The sequence below is a fragment of the Arctopsyche grandis genome, chromosome 10 (assembly GCF_051622035.1).
Source record: "Arctopsyche grandis isolate Sample6627 chromosome 10, ASM5162203v2, whole genome shotgun sequence".
In the NCBI taxonomy this organism is placed as follows: Eukaryota; Metazoa; Arthropoda; class Insecta; order Trichoptera; family Hydropsychidae; genus Arctopsyche; species Arctopsyche grandis.
The window spans coordinates 15,005,264-15,024,415 of NC_135364.1; the positions used below are offsets into that span (position 1 = coordinate 15,005,264).

The 19,152-nt window shown below is 32.8% G+C and overlaps 1 protein-coding gene across 1 annotated transcript in view; it reads left to right on the top strand.

Annotated features, from left to right (window-relative positions):
• Positions 1–18,465, top strand: part of LOC143917799 (uncharacterized) — a 72,294-nt gene extending 53,829 nt beyond the window's left edge. Inside the window, exons 3-7 of the mRNA XM_077439389.1 lie at positions 4,918–5,138; positions 14,310–15,966; positions 16,628–17,547; positions 17,627–17,759; positions 17,836–18,465. Of these exons, the coding sequence (XP_077295515.1) occupies positions 4,958–5,138; positions 14,310–15,966; positions 16,628–17,547; positions 17,627–17,759; positions 17,836–17,884 (2,940 nt within the window). The 5' untranslated portion in view covers positions 4,918–4,957 and the 3' untranslated portion in view covers positions 17,885–18,465. The remainder of the gene's footprint in view (positions 1–4,917; positions 5,139–14,309; positions 15,967–16,627; positions 17,548–17,626; positions 17,760–17,835) is intronic.
• The last annotated feature ends 687 nt before the right edge of the window (positions 18,466–19,152 follow it).

The window sequence follows — 19,152 nt, forward strand, 5'->3', positions numbered from 1 at the left end:
AGAGTGTTTAGAAAAAAATGCCCGAGGGCGCCATTGGGTGTAAGGCCGGCACTGCCTATACTCCACTTGTATGGAATATCGCCTCGAATACTAACCTTTCCTAGCTCCAAATAATACAAAATAAATCCATAAAAATAATTTATAATACACCCATATATACTAACTTGAAATAACTGCACGCCATATATAATATTCCGTTTGTAAGAGATATTTCTAACAAACTAACCAGTAGATTCTATGACAGAATCACTAATAACCATACTAATACAATTGTGAAGAGTCTCGGTGATTATAACAAAATATCTATACCCTTCAGATATAAACACAGATTACCTAAACAAAATCTGTTTAAGGTCATCGACTTTAGAGAGTCTTTAATTAATATTATGTATAATATTAGATGCATTATGAGCATTTATAAGAATTGTTAATAGGTTTTTGAGCTCTTTTTCCTATTATGCTGTACATTAACATTAGAATAATATAATACTATGATTACTAACAAAATTAAATTAAAATTGTAAAATAGAAAATGATCAGTAGATCAGTAGCTATGAAAATAGGTAATAATTTATTATTAATAAAAAGCATTTAAAAATCAAAAATATATACAATGAACATAATTTGTTTTCATTAATAAACTTTCAAAATTTTTTATCTCATTTTGATTTCCACGTGCAATTTTTGATGCGACTTTTCGAGTCATGTTACAAATATAAACTTTCCGCTTAAATCAGCATTTATCAATCGATCGTAAGAAGACTCCCATGACATTATACTGGTACATGATCGGCTAGTTTTTTCATCTTATACAAGCGTGTGATGTAGAAATAACCCCTGTTCTTGCTGAAGAGTGGATCTTTTTTCGCATAACTCTTGTTCAGCTTCGTGGCTGGCAAAACCTGTTGCTCAAGGCTCCAGTCATGCGACCTTGACAATCCTCCTTGAGGAAATGATAAGGCATTCAAGGAATGCAATTCTCTTGCAAGCTCATAAAGCCGCATTCGGTCCAGCGATGCACGAAGTCTCCATACGGCCGACCATCTGCGGATCGCTTTATCCTTCGTGAGATTTTCTGGAACGTGCGTTCTTAATTACTGTCTCCAACTGTAATAATATTTCACAATGTCAACGGTGTATAGTATAATCATTATCGTCGTTGAGATAATGTCTCCATTTTTATTTTTTGTTTTGTTTCGCAAACAGTAGCTCATTCTAAAGACATTTTTCGCGCTGTTTCAGATGAACAGTCGTAGAGTGCGTTATCTTTATTCGCTTCAATTAAGACAATTTTGAGCAGTCTCGCCGTTTGGCATTGTGTTGTCTTTGTTATGAACTTTTGTCTTTCGGTTTCTATTCTCACAGATATTAACCCGTTTCGGTCGGTTCAAATTTTCATTGTGGCCTTTCTTTTCTTTTATTATTTTTGTTCGAATCTAGGACGCATCGCTCTGCGATTTATGGACGTTTTAATTTTTCCAGTTTTCACAGCTTAATTAGCGCTAATTTTTCATCAAGATTATGCTACAGTGTACGTACATGTACGTACAAAATACGACACACGATATTGAATTTTCACTTTAAATTATACCTCACATTGTTCACATAATACGTGACTTATTTAATCACATTTGTACATAAATTATTTCATATTTAAGATGTTAATAAAAATGAAATGAATATAAAACCGCAGAGGAATTTTCCGGAAATGTTTTACGAATAGGTATCGAAATAAATGATCCCTATATTGAATTTCAATTTTGATATCGATTTGGCAAAATTCCAGACACCACTGGGCCATTAACAATATTTTAGATATTCACTCCTGATTGAACTAAAACTCAATTTAGTGTTATCGAAATTGGATCGATTAAAGTATGTGTAATTTTGCTCATACTATTTTTAGAATTCTTAGATTTCTTTTATACCTAACTTAACAATACATACATATATCAACGGATTCTAACTATATCAATAATTTAATAATTGCATTCCAAATACTTATTTTCCATTCATAATTAAATCGATACAAATTCACTTAACAATTACATGTATCCTAAGAAATTGTATAAAAAAACTTGGGACCTTTCTGTAAAATAAAAAAAGAAAATGGTTGCAGTTTAAGGATTTTTCATTTCAATATACATATGTATCTCTTCATTTTATGATAATTTGATTATTAATATTATAAATATGTATGCTAAGTTACTTCGTGGCGTTAGTCAATACTTTCAAACAACTACAACTTATTTGTATTATGAATCATATATATTTACTAGCATTAAAATTCACAAATTATATAAATATAAAAATTTTTCATTAAAATTAATCGGTTCAATCTTAGTACGTATACATTTGTATATGTATGCTCGTTCACGTACTTTGGTTTCTTTAGAACTTTTCATACTTTTCAATATCCGGCCAAATCTTTTAAGCCTCACTTTTTAATTAAAAAAATATCGACGCTTTTAATAACGCGAAGTAACCATACATTATAAGCTCTCAAATCCGAAGAGCTGAACTTCAAGAGAGAGAACCAGCTTTCGACCCGTTCCGAAGCTCTTCGAAATGTAACGACCGGTGTCCGACCTTGCTAACGCATTCCTCAACATCTAACGGGATCCGCACAAGCCTTACCATCATCAATCCAATCGTCTAAGGATGGATAAATAAATCTAAAACGTTCGTAAAAAATATACATAAATTCCGACCGGCAAATAGCACAACTAGACAACGCGCAAGGACAACACTCGCACATATCTAAAAACGTTACTTTGACCCTATCACGTCCACGGCGTGATTTCTCTTTCGTTGCAATTATGTATATGTTGATAATAAAACATTATTCAACGCTTTTGCCATTATGAATTTGACACACTGACTGTCTGCGATCTTTACGTGTGGCCAAACAACTGTGACGAAGCTTCTCAATGACTTAATATCTAATCTGGCGACTCTCACAATGGTGATTCGCGACCTCAAAAGTCAACCAAATAAAAACACTATAATAGAATAAGGTGCTTTTGAATCTGTTATCGACCACAGATATGATGTTTCGTGACATAGAAAACCATAATTGGGACTTGGGTTTATACTGTAATACAGTCTGCACCGCAATTTAACTCGAACTAGTGACACACAATCAAAGTGAAAATCAAAACAATATAATATAATTGACGCCGTTAAAAATTCACCTAAAAATAGAATTACTTAGGGTGTTTCAAATATTCTAGTTGTACTCTAAATTTGTATGCTACTTGAGAACCACTCGCTTTTTCTGTGGTAGATATTACGTAACGTAAACGTAACCACGGTCCGGTTAAAAGGCGACCCCGATATTGCTTTGGTCTGTTGTAAAAAAATGTATATGTTCTTTATGTTTCGCAAGGCCGCTGTTTTATGCTTGTTAATTAAATGTCCGGCGACTGAATTGCGCCTAAAGGGTTAACCGAGCTATTCACCGAACCCTGTTTTATTATAATAATCGTCATGTTGATTTTTTGTGCGTAAATATATACATACATACATACATACATACGTACTTTGACAATTTTAGACTACGCAACGTTAATCGATCTATTACTTTTGATAAACAGTGTTTTAAAAAATATGCGTATAAATTTCTAATAATAGGGTTTCCACGATCACCTACCTGGTTTAGGTTCAGACACACTGAGGTACGCGGTACGTGTTTTTTTTTAGATATTTTTGCACGTGCAAAAAAAAACGCTCGCATGCCTATTCTGTAACGTCGCAATCGTTCTCATAACTCAACCCCTGGAGTGTTTTCGGCGATATTTTATCCTTGTATTGACATAGTTTGAGAGTAATCGATAGCGGTGATTCCCATATTTGAAGAAATGTGGGAAAACTTGTTCAAATAATAATATAATTCGAATTATCAATAACATGAAGACACGCCTATCACAGCTGCAGTCCAACCTAGGTGTGCCGTACCGCACTTTAGAATGTGTTCTTATAATACCTGCCCAGATTTTTTTATGTGGTCAACATATATATACATATGTACATACATATAATATAGAAAGTTTACAATGCAATGTCGTCAGTAGACAAGCTCTCAAAAAAATATTATTGTAAGAAAAATATTTTTAATGTCGGCAGGGATGTGAAATTTGTTTTATACATACATATGTACATATGTTTGTATAAATAATAGGAATATATGTACATATAAATATGTTTGTTTTTTATTTTTAAAAAATAGAAACAGTGGTTAAAGTTTGGAATAGTCTTTACACATTTAAAAAAATTTGATTGATGTAAATGAGAAAAATAAACTGTAAAACATTTTTAATAAAATACTAAAATTTATTCAATAAAAACTTGCGAAAATTTGTCAAGATGATCAAAAAAACTCAGTTTGAGGTTGTATTCAAATTGGTTTGAATTTGTTAGGCAAATTATTGTAAAAAGTTTCTTCTTAAAGATTAAAATATTGATAAACAATTTCGACTAAACTTTTCTATTTTAAATTTACAACGAAGAAAATACGAATTTCTCAAGAAATATTTAAATTGTATTCAAAAGAAATTAACATACATTAAAAACTATTGGAATGGGAAAATTTGCCTAATTATGCACTTTATCAGATTTTCTGTAATATATCAAAATTTTCAGGCTTCTGCTTTAAGACCATATATGTAAATTATTACGTATGTACATATACATATATGTGTATATGAGTAATAAACGTACGAGGGAGTTATAATTACATATACATATGTCTATGTATATGCAAGTCATAAGCTAAGTACATACATACATTCAATGTGTATATTGACGATTTCTTCTTTTAATTGGGCTCGCATTTAAACTCGTAATGGTCAATTTAGACCTCAATATGATGAAACACTCATTCCTAGCACACATATCAATTATATTTTTTGTTTTCAGATCTAAACGGTGATCTAACGCAATACTCGAAAGCGACACGATGCGTTGGTTCAAGAAGAACGGAGAGGCTCCCAGGCTTTTGAGCCTGTCTCCTCTGAGGGGCGAAGTCTCCGGGGGCCGAAGGGCCCCTCCACTCCCTTCAAACCCCCCACCAGAGCTCCCCGTGTCTGAAAGGATATTAGACACTCCTCCGACTAGAAACACCAGACGTTCCAGAATAGGTGAGTCTTATTGCGTAATTTTTGCTCCGTGCAACGTGTGCATTTTTGCAACAGGTGCATTCAACGACCAATATGTACAACGGCTACCTCGACATACATATGTATTTGTGTGATGATAAGATGGCACGTATTATATCGTAATATTTTTAATCCGTCGTGAAATTGCATTTTCTCACATAAACGAACATCGGTGTAAATTTTTTCATAAAAAAGGTACACACTTTGTACATTTTTATTTATTTAAAGCCATTAGCTAGCAGTATAACTCAATGGTAGCGTGTATGTTTAGCACCAAGTGATCAGTGGGTTCGATCCGCTATACTGCTGGTTAGATTTGGGGGTATTTGTGACTCCAAATCGATCGTTTTTTACCAGAGTTTTCCAATTTTATCTGATCATTGTTAAAACGGTTCCTCAAAATTGGCAAAAAATCTTCTTTCCGATTGTCACAAATCTTCTGTATTTATTGTATGTACAATTTGTAAAAATTATGTACAAATCTAAATCCATAGATGTCTCAATGGATTGATTAATTAATTAATTAATTGTTACTTCGTGTTCTTCAGCTTCTCGAAGTACAGCGATATATGTAATAATAAAACGCTGCATTGATTGTAATAAATTGTCCAGGAAGGCGCATTGGGGTCTTCCTGTGAAACCTTCCTGGTATATATCTATGTAAAATAAAAATAAAAATAAAATTATTTATAAATTAAAACAAGTGATAGACTTATAGATATTTTCAGTTGTAATTAAAATACAATTCAACTAGTAAATTACAACTCTACAAGCGCAAATATACTTTCAACAATGTGCGCCAGTTGTAATATAACAGTTGAGTTTTGACAGTTCTGATGTTTTAACGAATGCTTTAGAATTCAATTATGCGTTAATATTTGCTAGGTATTACGAATTATGGTAAATGTGACTTTCCAACTCAATTTACTAATCGAGTGAAATTTTCGCGGAATCCTTACCTCTCCATCTAACCTGGTCCCAACTAATAGTTGAGATTTATTTTCAGTTGTAATATTTGTTGACCAATTGGAATGTAATTCACCATATGAATCAACTTACGTAGGCTAGACGAAATATACTCCAACTAGTCAATATATGTATATTACAACTGAAAATACACTTCGACTATAATGATACCAGTTTAGTTGGAATATATTCAAACTAGTCAAAATATATTACAACTGGAAGATACACTTCCACTGTAATGTATTCGAAGGTACATATGTAATTATGTAGATAGATAGTTGTTAAAATATGCAATGTTCGTTTATATTATATAATGTTCTAATGTAGTAGTATATGAATAAAAATTTAAAAGATCGAGTTGAATTAACAAAGATTTTGTTTTGTTTTTGTATATAATATACATACATGGGTATATTATTCTCATATCTACATATTTCTGAGTAAAATACAATAGATAACAATTTCTTGGAAGTCTTCTTTGCTATTTATATAACATTCAGACTGTTGAATATAACAGTTTGATTTCTATCTCTAAAGATATAGAATAAAAATAACTGGTTCGTATTTCATATCAAATTATACAACAGATAGTATATGGAGAATAATATATTGAAATATGGCCCTTTAATAAGAATTGAACAATGATAAAATTTACTTTCGAAAAATGAAACGCGAACGATTTCTTTTAAATGTCATAAAGTAATTCAAGCAGTAATTAAATACCATTCAAAGCAATGTTAAAGATCTCATAAAATATACAAGATGCTTCCTATATATGTACATACATAACATATCCACTATCGTAAACTCAATATTACCGTGTCCGATACCGGATATATCGACTTTCCGGCTTGTGTGTATTTTTTTTTTCTTTTCCGCACGGCCTTTTTACTTTTGATTCGAAGGGAGAGGAACGTCTCTAATGACATTCTTAGACACAAATTTTCTCACGATTGCTGCCTCCAAAATGTATATCGAAAATCGTTTAGACGTCGAACTATGACAAAAATCCGGTTAGACTGTTCTGGAGAGCCTCATGTCGCAATAGCCAGGCAAATCGTTCGATTATGCTCGAACCGGTCGGCATTCGAACCCGGGGCACTATACTTTGAACCGGCTACCGGTTCAACCACTGCACTCTATATATAACTACGTATATACAAATAAATGGATAAATAACACGTTACGTACGTGTAAATACGTATCGGCTCTACTAGAGTTCCATTTTCACTTTTCATATCCTATAATTGGCGTACGTTGCAAATCGATCGTTTTTAGCTTGCTCCCAAAAACTTGAGACTTTCACCTACATATTATGTATGATAGATTTACATTTGAATTTTTTTTTTGAACGCGGATCTGAAAAGCGAAAAATTTAGGTTGTCAAAAGTGCTGAGTTTCTCTTGCGTAGTAATCGCACATAAATAAAACGTGTGTAGGCATATTGAAACGTATGCAAAGTTTGCTTCCAAAACATTTTACTTGCCAATACACACTAAGTAATGCCATAAATATGTTTCTAAATTATTATAGCTATATGGTAAATATACTAATATATCATATAGGCAATCAAATATTTCGGTTTTATATATTTTTTCAATTAAAAATTTGCTTTTACAAGGTGCTAATGTCTATACCTATAAATTTATAGCATTGCCGAAATCAACATAGAAAAATTTCTTATTCAACAGTATTTTTTTCTTAATTTATTGTATAATACTCAACAAGATTTATATACATTTGTAATATCTTAATTAGCAGTAGATTTTTCCATATTTGAATTAGTTACATGTAAAAATCATAAATCTCCCCATAAAAGCGATCTTACACTTCACAGCGTGCGTACGCTATCTTTGCATTAATAAAAGTGGCATTTACAAATATTGTTTTAATTAACAACATTATCATATTGATTCTAATTGCGTTATAGGACATTATTATAATTTTATATAAATGTTAAATCCATTAAATCTATACCATATTGGATGCTCAGACATGTTTATTATATTGTACACGCATTCAAAGCGATCGCAGTTAAAATGTTAATTGCAGCCCACGTAGCTAATCAAAAGCTACGTTCAATATTATTCATACCGTGTTAAATACAATGTATTCTATATTTATTTGTGTTGTTTACTTAAATCGACAATTTATTGTCGTCGACGCAAGTAGTGTGGGTGCTCAGTTGTGCAGCAGTTAACTTTTACTGGACTGTTTAACTTTGCACATTGAATTCATGTGAGTAAAAAAATCTCTGCTTACGATAAAATTCAAACTGTAAGCAATGTTGTTTATTCAAAGTTTGACTTTAACACGAATGTCGTAGCGACCCACTCAAAATCGTTGGGAAGGGTCAAATTTGACCCTTACTCGGATAACTTTGGTGACCTCGCATAGTATAATACATGCAAATTGTTTTTGCCGAATCTTTTTTGCCTTCTTCCTTTTTACGATTATCGCAATACATATTATACATATATGTATGTGTATACGCTTGTATCGTTTCAGTGGAATTCAAATATTTTTTATCTCTTTATTGCCCGTTTGATACCTAAAGTTAAATAAGTTTTTTTCTTCATCTCTTTAAGAACACACATAAATATTGTAGGCGTTTTTGAATACCTACTTGACATAAAATGCCTACTTTCAATATTAATTTTATATGATTCAGTCGTCAAATATTCAAAACAGATGAGCATAAATAACACCTGGAAGATTACTGCACTATGGCATTTTTATTGAATATTTTATTCAAACATATAACTTTTAATATGCAATCAATTCAATAACAATCGACGCTGTTGAGTATGTGTATACTACATATAAGATTATCGATTTTTGCATCAAATTTTTACTTACCGATTTTCAAGACAGTTTCACACTCATACATATCAAACAGAATAAACAATTTTCTTGTTCAAATAATGTTTATAGACACTAGTTTCTTGGAATGCGGCGCTAGTCGACTCTTGTACGCTGGAAAATAAATGTCTACTTTATTATAAATATATGTATATATTCACAAATGTGTTTCGACATTCGATTTAGAGCACGCTAACCGTTTCGCGAACATCTTTTGCAGACCTTATATTATTATTATTACGGGTTATACAAATTGCATAACATAAAGTCGAGAGATTGTTGGCCTCTATTGGCCTCTGGCGAATGTCGCCCGGGAATAATTAAGCTCGAGAATTTAATTGAATGGAATGCGCGCGCTTTCGCGAAGTGCTTTTTCCTCCTCTTGTCTCTGTGCGAATTCCGAAACAATTTAAATATAGCTAAGAAGACGTGTAAACGTCCTTTAAGTCATCTCGGCGACAAAGAGTGACCGCATACAAAATAAATAATATAAATTGAGACGATGACTGACGCCGCACACCTCTTGTGTCAACTTGCAGTTGATGCTATCAGCGTTGCACCGCGAAAATTTGAGATATCTTCCGTGGAAATCTGCGTGGGCCAGTGCAATATCGTGTTGAGTGTTTGCCTTATCAGTTTCGACGATTTTTATTCATTTTTTTTAAATAGATTACACTTATCTGCCTTTGGACAGTTTCAGAATTAAATTAACATTCCCAGTATATAAAAATTGATTCATCATTCTGATTTAATAATTTTTGACTTTTACATAGATTATATTTTCGTTGGTTTCGCTAATCTTATATAATATTATCGATTTGATACATTGATTCAACTTTAATTATTCCACATACGATAACATTAAATATATCTATGGTTATATAATATGATGTTATTATTTTAAAAAATCGTATACGTAAGTTATAATTGCAAGGACTCTTAATTGCTTAGAACAGAACTTTTGAGATATCTCATGACGTAATTTAAAATCATTTAGAAAATCAACCAGCTGAATAGACTAGACTAGTGGTTAGCATATAATGCTTTGAACAAAGTGGTCACGGGTTCAAATCCCACTGGTTTCTGCTGGCCAGACCTTGGGGTTTTGACTCCAGGTCGATCGTATCCTATCAGAGTTTGCCAATTTATCTGATTTTTATTGAAGCAGTTCCAACAAATTGGCATCCCTATCCCATCTCTCTCACAAAATCCGAGCTATTCAACATTTCGACCATAAATGTCTCTGTGGATGTTAATTGATATGTATTTACTGAATTTCGTTTAATTTTTTAAAAAAATGCTGCAAATTTAAAAATTTGTCCATAGATGTCTCTGTGGATTTTAATTGATTGGGGTTACCTGGTTAAGCTTCCTGGTATGAAAAAAATACTGCTCGAATTAGAACGTTTAGATAAAAAAAAATATTGTGATAGAAAACCAATCTTTATTTATTTATCACATTTTTTTCAAAGTTCCAAGTCGTCACTATGGCTAAACAAAAAAAAAATTATGGACGTGATGAAATGATAAATTAGGAGAGGCGATGGAGCCAATTTTATTTTTTCTCATGATGCCATTTTCGTATGGTATTAAACCTGTACATATATAAATTTATAGATTACAAATTTGAAATCATGTTCAAATAGTGATGAAAAATAGTAAGTAGGACGGTTTTGCCAATATGATAAGGAACCCTTTCAATAATGATATCAGATAAATTTGCAAACTGTGATAGAAAACGATCGACTTTAAAACTGGCCAAATAAACACAACATAACACGGAGAAAAAATCCGTAAAAAATATATATTTTTAACTTTTAAAATTCGCTAGACAATTAATTATAAGTATTTTAAAACAGTAAAAAATCACAATCAATAGAATAGATTTTGAGTTAAGGACCGCAAAAGCCAAAAAACTAAAAATCGCGCATTTTTTTAAGCGCTCATATCTCGTAAACGATCACTAACCAACAAAAATCATTATTATATTCAAATTCAGTGGGTTAAACTTAGTAAATATTGGTTAGTCTCCGATCTGGTAACTCAAAAACGTGATTATTTGTTGCTCAGTGTAATTAATTATAAGTATTTTAAAGCAATAAAAAAACACAATCAACATGAAAAATCTAACTATCGATTACAATACTCACTTTGGCTATACTAAATCTAGAGTTAGAGACTGCAATAGCCAAAGATGCGCATTTTTTTAAACGCTCGTAGAATACATATACATATGTATGTATATATCATAAACAAGATCGAACCAACAACAAACATGAATGTTGTTAATCATTTAATCATTTATGGTTTTAATCTTTTAATGAAAATGAAAAAAGTCTTATACGTAAAACAAAATCAAATTCAAATTTATTTTTACTGCCTAATGATAACGATTCATTTAGTTGCATGGAATTTGGCACTGTTTCACAACTTGTTCTAAATTTTAGAATGCTTTTATCACTGCTAAAATATCCAGCACACAACCATCTAATTTTATATATATTGCATGATATTAGAACAAAATAAAATAAGACTTTGGCGATCCATTTTAAAGTTTGTCGCGCCAAAACAAAAGTCCTATGAGTCAATGAACCTGCATATACATATGTATATAATTACATTGTACAGTAAGCACTTAAAAATTAATCTTTTCATCGATCTATCGATGACTCTTTGCCTTCTTCATATACGTATTACGTATACCTATTTCATTTTACGGTATATTACTATGCAGCAGAACTCGTTTCGACCATGATTAATGACATTCACACATAAGATCCGTAAAATTTCATATGCAGCGTTCCCAAAAAACCGCTCCAAAATAAAACACGTGTTTATTTATGGAATTTATATCCACTACTTACTATACCGAGGCTGTCCCGCAGACATTACGAACCTTCTAGGTAAAAATTCACGTACGAAATGATTCACGTAGTGCACAGGCCCCCGTAATAAGTCACGCCGACGAAGACGAGCGCACATCCTGAGCACGCGAATACATTACTCACGTTTCCTGTCCAAAAAGTCGTCGTCGAGCCAAAATAGCCTTTATTATTATGCGATAATAATGATCAAAATCCTTATAGAGGATTCGCACGTAGACCCCAAAGTGCGACGTAACACGTCACGGTCTTGAACCGTAATCTCGACCAGTTCAGTACTCATTGTTGTGGCGTCTACACCTATTTATACGATGAAATGGCCCTTCTTCAGTAAGTTTGCTATTTTACTATTATCGCGCTATCAATGTGTTACATCGATTTCAATTTCTACGCGAGTGAAGGTGAGCCATGCTAATTCTCACCTGTGTATTGTGGAGCGTTGCGTAATTTCAATTATATACCGTACATAGTTGTGGGTACCAATTAAAGAGTGTACGAGATTGATATTACGGCTGGGTATCCGTTTACAATTTTTGAAGGATGATCGTATTGTTATCTTTGTTTACTGACACAAAAATCCGTTTGCCGGATACGATTTTATGCTCGTCTACTTCCCCTATTTTCCACCGTCACATATTTAACGATGATAGATGGTCTTTTGCTCGTTATGTCTATCTACAATGTACGGACAAAGTCTCTCGTTAGTGGGATATGGAATGGATCTCGGTGTTGCTGTTGAATTTTGTCGGTTTTTATTAACCAATAGATGAATAGATAAAGCAAACGTTGGGTAATCCTCTAGCTAACATTGCGTTTCAATAGGCAAGGTTCTTGTTAGTATGTTTGTATGTACATAGGTACTTAAACAAACTCAGATTTCAAAATTTCAATACATACTAGAACTCATGTAAAATAGTGTTAGACTATTATGGCAAAAACTCACGAGAAACTATGTACATATACGTAGTACATAAGTTCGATTGAAATTCATCAGAATTGAAGCAACTTTTTGTAAACCTGTTGTTACTTTATCTTCATATAAATGAAGTATAAAAGTTTTGTTATTTTATTTATTTTATTTTACATAGATATATACCAAAAAGGCCTTACATGTAGACCCCAATGCGCCTTCCTAGACAATTAATTACAAACATTGCAGCATTTTTATTACATAAATCGCTGTATTTATTATATTGTGATAGGCTGAAGAACACGAAATTAACAATTAATTAATTAATCCATAGGCATCTATGGATTTAGGCATAAATTTTTACATATTGTACATACAAATTTTAATAAATTTAGGCATAAATTTTTACATATGTCAAATTCTGTTATTTGTGGCATAGCGGGTAGGATGATTTTTGCCAATTTAATGAAGGAACCGTTTCAACAATAAAAATCACATAAATTGGCAAACTCTGTTAAGAAACGATCGACTTGGAGTCACAAATATCCAATTCTGACCAGCAGTATTAAAGATTAGCACGGGATCGAACCCGGTAACCTCTCGGTGCTAAACATAAACGCAGCCACGGAGCCATACTGCTGGCTTATCTTTATCGTATTTTAATTGTATGGATAGGCTTGTATTTTATTTACAAATTTGTCTATGTATGTATGTATATGTTACAGTGAATCTGTATTCCCCAATGAAATTATACTTACACTAGTAGAAGTATACTTTCGCCTTTTATACAAGCATATATATTGTACATAAGTATAGGCGGTGACAGCATATCATTCAAATAGGGACATTGAATACGTACTGTTAACTTGAATGCTAGATCACAACGACATCAATTGGAAGAAAGGACCGAGGATTGTCCAACTTATGTAAAATAGGGCATTCCATTCTGGAATCTAACGGTCCATATATGTATGTATGAAGTTGTATTTGGAAAAAATACAAAAGTTGGTGTAACAATATCAAATTTGCCTTTTTATTAAACATTTTTATACTCAAGAATATATTGATAAACTTGTATTACAGGTAGAAGAAGAAGACCATTTATAGAAGTATCAGAATTAATATAAAGTATTCGGAATATGAATACTTTTCTTTATTTTCTAAAACGGCAATGGAAGTATACTTTCACTGCTAGTATGATATCACTGTAACATATACATATGTACATATATTGTAATACTTGATGATACTATTAAGTAAATACAAAATTTTCCTCATCATCAGATCTTCTCAACACATACTAAGAGTTTCACTTTGTTGTTTCTAATATTGTTAATTTATGAATGTGGCATCATCGCAGAAATTTAACCTTGACCGGCCAGTCATTGTGTTGTTGATATGACTTTCATCTGACCGTTCTGCTTTAAGAAGAACACTAAACATCAATCCAACATTTTCTTCCATTTCCATTTAATATAATTGAGTAAACGCGTTCATATATGTATTACAATTTTTATTTCATGTCATTTCCAGATATGTCGCCGGTGCGATGGGCGAACAGAAAGAGCAGCAGCAGCTCACAAGAGACGAATCTCTACAATCTGACAGAGCAAATAATAATCATTGAAAAGCCTTCCCAGAGGTACCCACGTTACCTTTCACCACACGGCCGGAAAATATCCCTTCACACGCCGGGACACTCTCCTACTAGAATTCAAACACCCCCACGTCAAAGGGAACGGTGCAATTCCCTAGAGAAAGACCACCCCTACCACATGAGGGAGAAGCGCAACCCCCTACTGGACAAAGTTAAACACACGAGACTATCCTGCTTCAAAGCATCCGGTAGCAATTCACACACTGAAGACTCCACATCGACGTCTGGCAGTGAATGCAGTTCGTTCGGCTTGAACACGACGCATATAGAAGACCCTGAAAACTTCCACTTTGGCCGCGACCCATTCAACTACAACAGACAACTGAGAAACAGCCTATGGCTTAAAAAACACGCAGAATACAAATCCGAAGAGAGCGACGATGTATTCATACCGGCTGATGCCTCAGACGACGTCAAAAGGCGGACTCTCAATAGCCTTGATAAGAGATGCCACGACACTAGGTGCTACAGCGCCAGCTCAGAACACGCTCAAGATGACCGTTTAATACCGAAATCGAAAACGATCCTGTCAAAATCAAGCGATCAGATCTACGACGATGACAGGACGCCTCAAATAGGTGACATTCGCTTGTTAGACTACAAAATCAAGAAAAAAATAGAAAGGAACAAAACTAAGGACGATAAAGATACTATAGGGCCAAGCTCTTGCTTAGCAGCTAAACTTAGAGCAATGTCTGATAGATACTTAAAATCATCGACTAATAAATTCCTGGCAAAATTGTACAAACACAACCCACCAAGTGATTTCTCCGGTGGAGAAGATGTTACTAGTTCACCCGTCGAAAGGAAAAAGAAGAGTAAAAGTGTTAAGGCGAAATTGCGAAGTTTCTCGTATGGGGCTTTGCCAGGTATTGACGACTTTCAGAAAAGTCATAATCCTCTGTTTCAAGATGAAATTGTAGTGCCATCTTTTGGAGACGAAGAAGCTCTAATAAAGGACACCGAAGATGCAGATTCTGGAATTTTAGTCAACGAGTCTGCAAATTCTTCTATTTTTGATAGCGATAGGAATTCTAGGTGTGAAAGTTCGACGTCGCACGGTTTTAGTCAAACGTTCCATAATCGAAGTGTGTCTGGAGATCAAGGGAGCTCTCGTAAATCTTCAGGATTGGAGTCTCACAATGAAGATGATGAATTGTTCGAAAGGAAGCAGTTACCGTATAGGAGGCATGCTCAAAGAGCACTTTCGCTAGATCGCAAGGAGATTCTACGTCGGATTCCGCGTGCTAGGACAAATTCCCCTGAAGTTTTGGAATTGACTGAAAAGCAGAGAAGTCGTCAACGCTCTGCTGATATATTGGATTGTGGAATTCCTCCCATACCCCCGTGTAGAAAATCTGCTGGAAAAGGTACCAAAGGACATAGACTTCAATCTGAGTTTAAAGTTGTTAGAATTTTACGGAATGATCCTGCTGATGAATTGGGAATTTTTATCGCTAAGACTAAACTATCGGATCAGGGGAACGTTGGATATTTAGTTGCTCACGTTGTACCAGCTGGATTAGCTGACAAGTAAGTGATATTATTATTTTTTTTATTGTATGAGGTATATACATATATGACGTCTAAATGACAGTGAAATTGTGAGTTGGCGTGAATTATAAAAAAGAAATCGTAAATGTAGGAAAATGAATTGTGTTCCGTATATGAGATAGAAGTAATGTCAATCAGAAACTGTTTGATTTATGTATATATGTACATATATATGTAGATATGTCAATAACCTTATAATCTAAAAAGATTCCTTACTAAATACAAAACTAAAATGCCAGTTAGCTGCAAATGTAAAATCATATTTTGTTCTTTGATATAAATATGTATTATGAAATTGGTTTATTATTATTTGAATTACTTTAATATAAACAGTTTGAACTATTATTGAAAATTTTGAAATTATTTTTTACTTAGAACTAATACTATTTATTAACGTGTTATTTTTTTGTATTTAAAAAAAACTACATGTATATATATGTACATACACACAAAATATTAAATTTTAAAAACTTAAGTAAAAGTAAAAGTAAAGTAAAAGCAAACTTTGTAAAGCACTGGTATTGAAATTTGTTTTGAGAAATAATTGTCAGTTTGAAGAATCAGATATTGTGTGTATTTTTAAATTAAAATCGTATTGGTAATTCATAATAACATAAATTGTTGTTGTTGTTTTTTTTAGGGAAGGCTCACTAAAAATTGGAGACGAGATCTTAAATGTCAACGGCAAAAGACTACGAGGTCTCACTATGGCCGAAGCCCGAGAGTCTTTAAAAGGCGGTTCACCAGAAGTGGATCTGGTAATTTGTAGATACCATGATAAAACTTCAAGCCCAGATTCAGACAGACGACCAGCGCTGAAACCCAAATGTAAACCTAGTCCCAAAATGAAGGAAAGCCCCGTCGACTACGAAAATACATACGTCATCAAGCATGGTGAAAACATATACGCGAACCGAACCGACATTATTATAAACAGTCAAATTACACCAAAACTGCACAGACTATCGATGCATTCCAATAAATCCGAATCAAAATTAAACGTTAGCGGTGAATCGCCAACAGTGTCAACACCCTTATCCAAGCACGCGGCGGCGTCGACCAATGACACATCAGAGTTCAGTCCTAGTCCCTTATCTAAAAAACGTAATCACTTCCAGAAAAACAACAATAGCAACTACAGCAGTATGAATAACAAAATGTTGCGCCGGCAAGTAGTCAGCTATGGTGGCAACGCCAAAGGAAGTGCTGGAGAAGGTTTGAGTTTGAGTTGTGCCTCGGATACTATGGATATTGATGTCCCAGACACAGTGAGTAACGTTCACCAGAATAAATCACTCGCAAAAGAAACTCAACTGTCAAATCAGCAGAAAAAGGAAGACTCCTGTGGTGTATCAGCGGCCAACTTTTGCACTCTGCCTCGTAGACCACGCTCTGCTGTCTGCACGTTCCATACTGTGATCTTTGAAAAAGGACCGGGTAAGAAGTCGTTGGGTTTCACTATTGTGGGTGGTAGAGATTCTCCAAGAGGCGCTTTAGGAATATTTATCAAGAGTATTCTTCCGAATGGACAAGCAGCCGATGATGGAAGACTCCGAGCAGGTACAATATCTCTAATTCTATAGAAATCTAAATTTAAAAATGTGTGCGATGTGTTTATAATTCTTATTCTTGTGTTTAGGAGATGAAATCCTAGCTGTAAATGGAATTGTATGTCACGATTTGGCTCACGGAGAAGCTGTTGCATTATTCAAAGGGATACGAACAGGATCAGTAGCTTTACATGTTTGTAGACGAGTCAAACCCAAAGAATCGTTAGTACTCTTATGATAACAGTATTTATTAAATTACTTAAAACATATTATTAAATATATTTCATTTTTGTTTCAGAGCCATAAAAGCTAAATCTTGCACTGATCTTATACAAGCCGAGGAATAACTCAATATATGTAGTAAATTGCTTTTTAAATAATGAAGAGCCAAATACAAATTATTATTTAATATACTTCTAGTTCATGCTAAGTATTTTGACTCATAAGTCTATGTGTACTTATTCGTAGATTCGCATTTACAATTTTAAAATGTATTCATCATATTATATTTCTCAGAAGCCAAAAATATCGCGTTTCTTTTATTAAATTTGTGATATTAAAAATCTCATATATCAGCTATATATATGTACGTATGTTAATGTGAACGATAAAATTAATATAGTAGATTATTTTGCATTTGTATGAGTAGAATATTACATATTGTATGTGTGTGTGTATAATTTAATAATCACCGTACCTTGATTGTATTTATAGAGTTTTAAGTTGAATGTAGTACGTTTAGTTAGAACTTAAGTTTCATTTGTAAAATTTTGTATAGAATTATAAATTAATTTGTGTATAATTAAACAGTGCAAATATAGGTACTATACGAGTTTGATTTACTGTTATTTATATTTAATTTCACTTTCAATATAATTGTGAAACACATATATCATTAATGTTTTATAAACATTTACACAATAGAGCTAAATACAAAAAGAAAAACATAAAAGAGGTTTGTAAAAACGAGTACAAAATCAGAAAAGCTTTATGAAATGTTTGGGCCTTTTATAATAGAGACATCTTTTAAATATACGAAAAAATTACCACCTACACAAAAACCACGTGAAACGTAAAGGAGGTATGTACAAATAGGAAAATTAGTTCATATTAGTTTAAATATATTTCAATAGATGTCGCTTATTCTTTTTTTAATAGCTTTTTTTTAGTTAATGTAATTAATAATTTTATATTATTAATGAAATTTCAATAGATGTCTATATATTTTTTAATTAAATTAATAAAAATAATCAGAATAGAATTTTTACCTATATAAATCATTTTTTAAATTAAGGAGTATAATATATTAAATTAAATTATAAAATATTATATTTTATAATTTAATTTATTAAACAAAAATTTGCTAACCTAAAAATATTACCAATTTTCCTACTCGAAGCGATATCATCTTTTGATGAAATTCTTCAAATTACATACATTGTATTATATTTCAGGAAAACGATTAACTTAACAACTTGCAAAAATGTGCACATTCACCGATTACCCCCAGCACTCGTGTGCAAAAACGCTCCCACTCATTGCGTATTCACACTCACGTGCAGAAACACTCATACCGACGGAGAGACATCCTGACGCCGAAGTCCACTATCAAGGA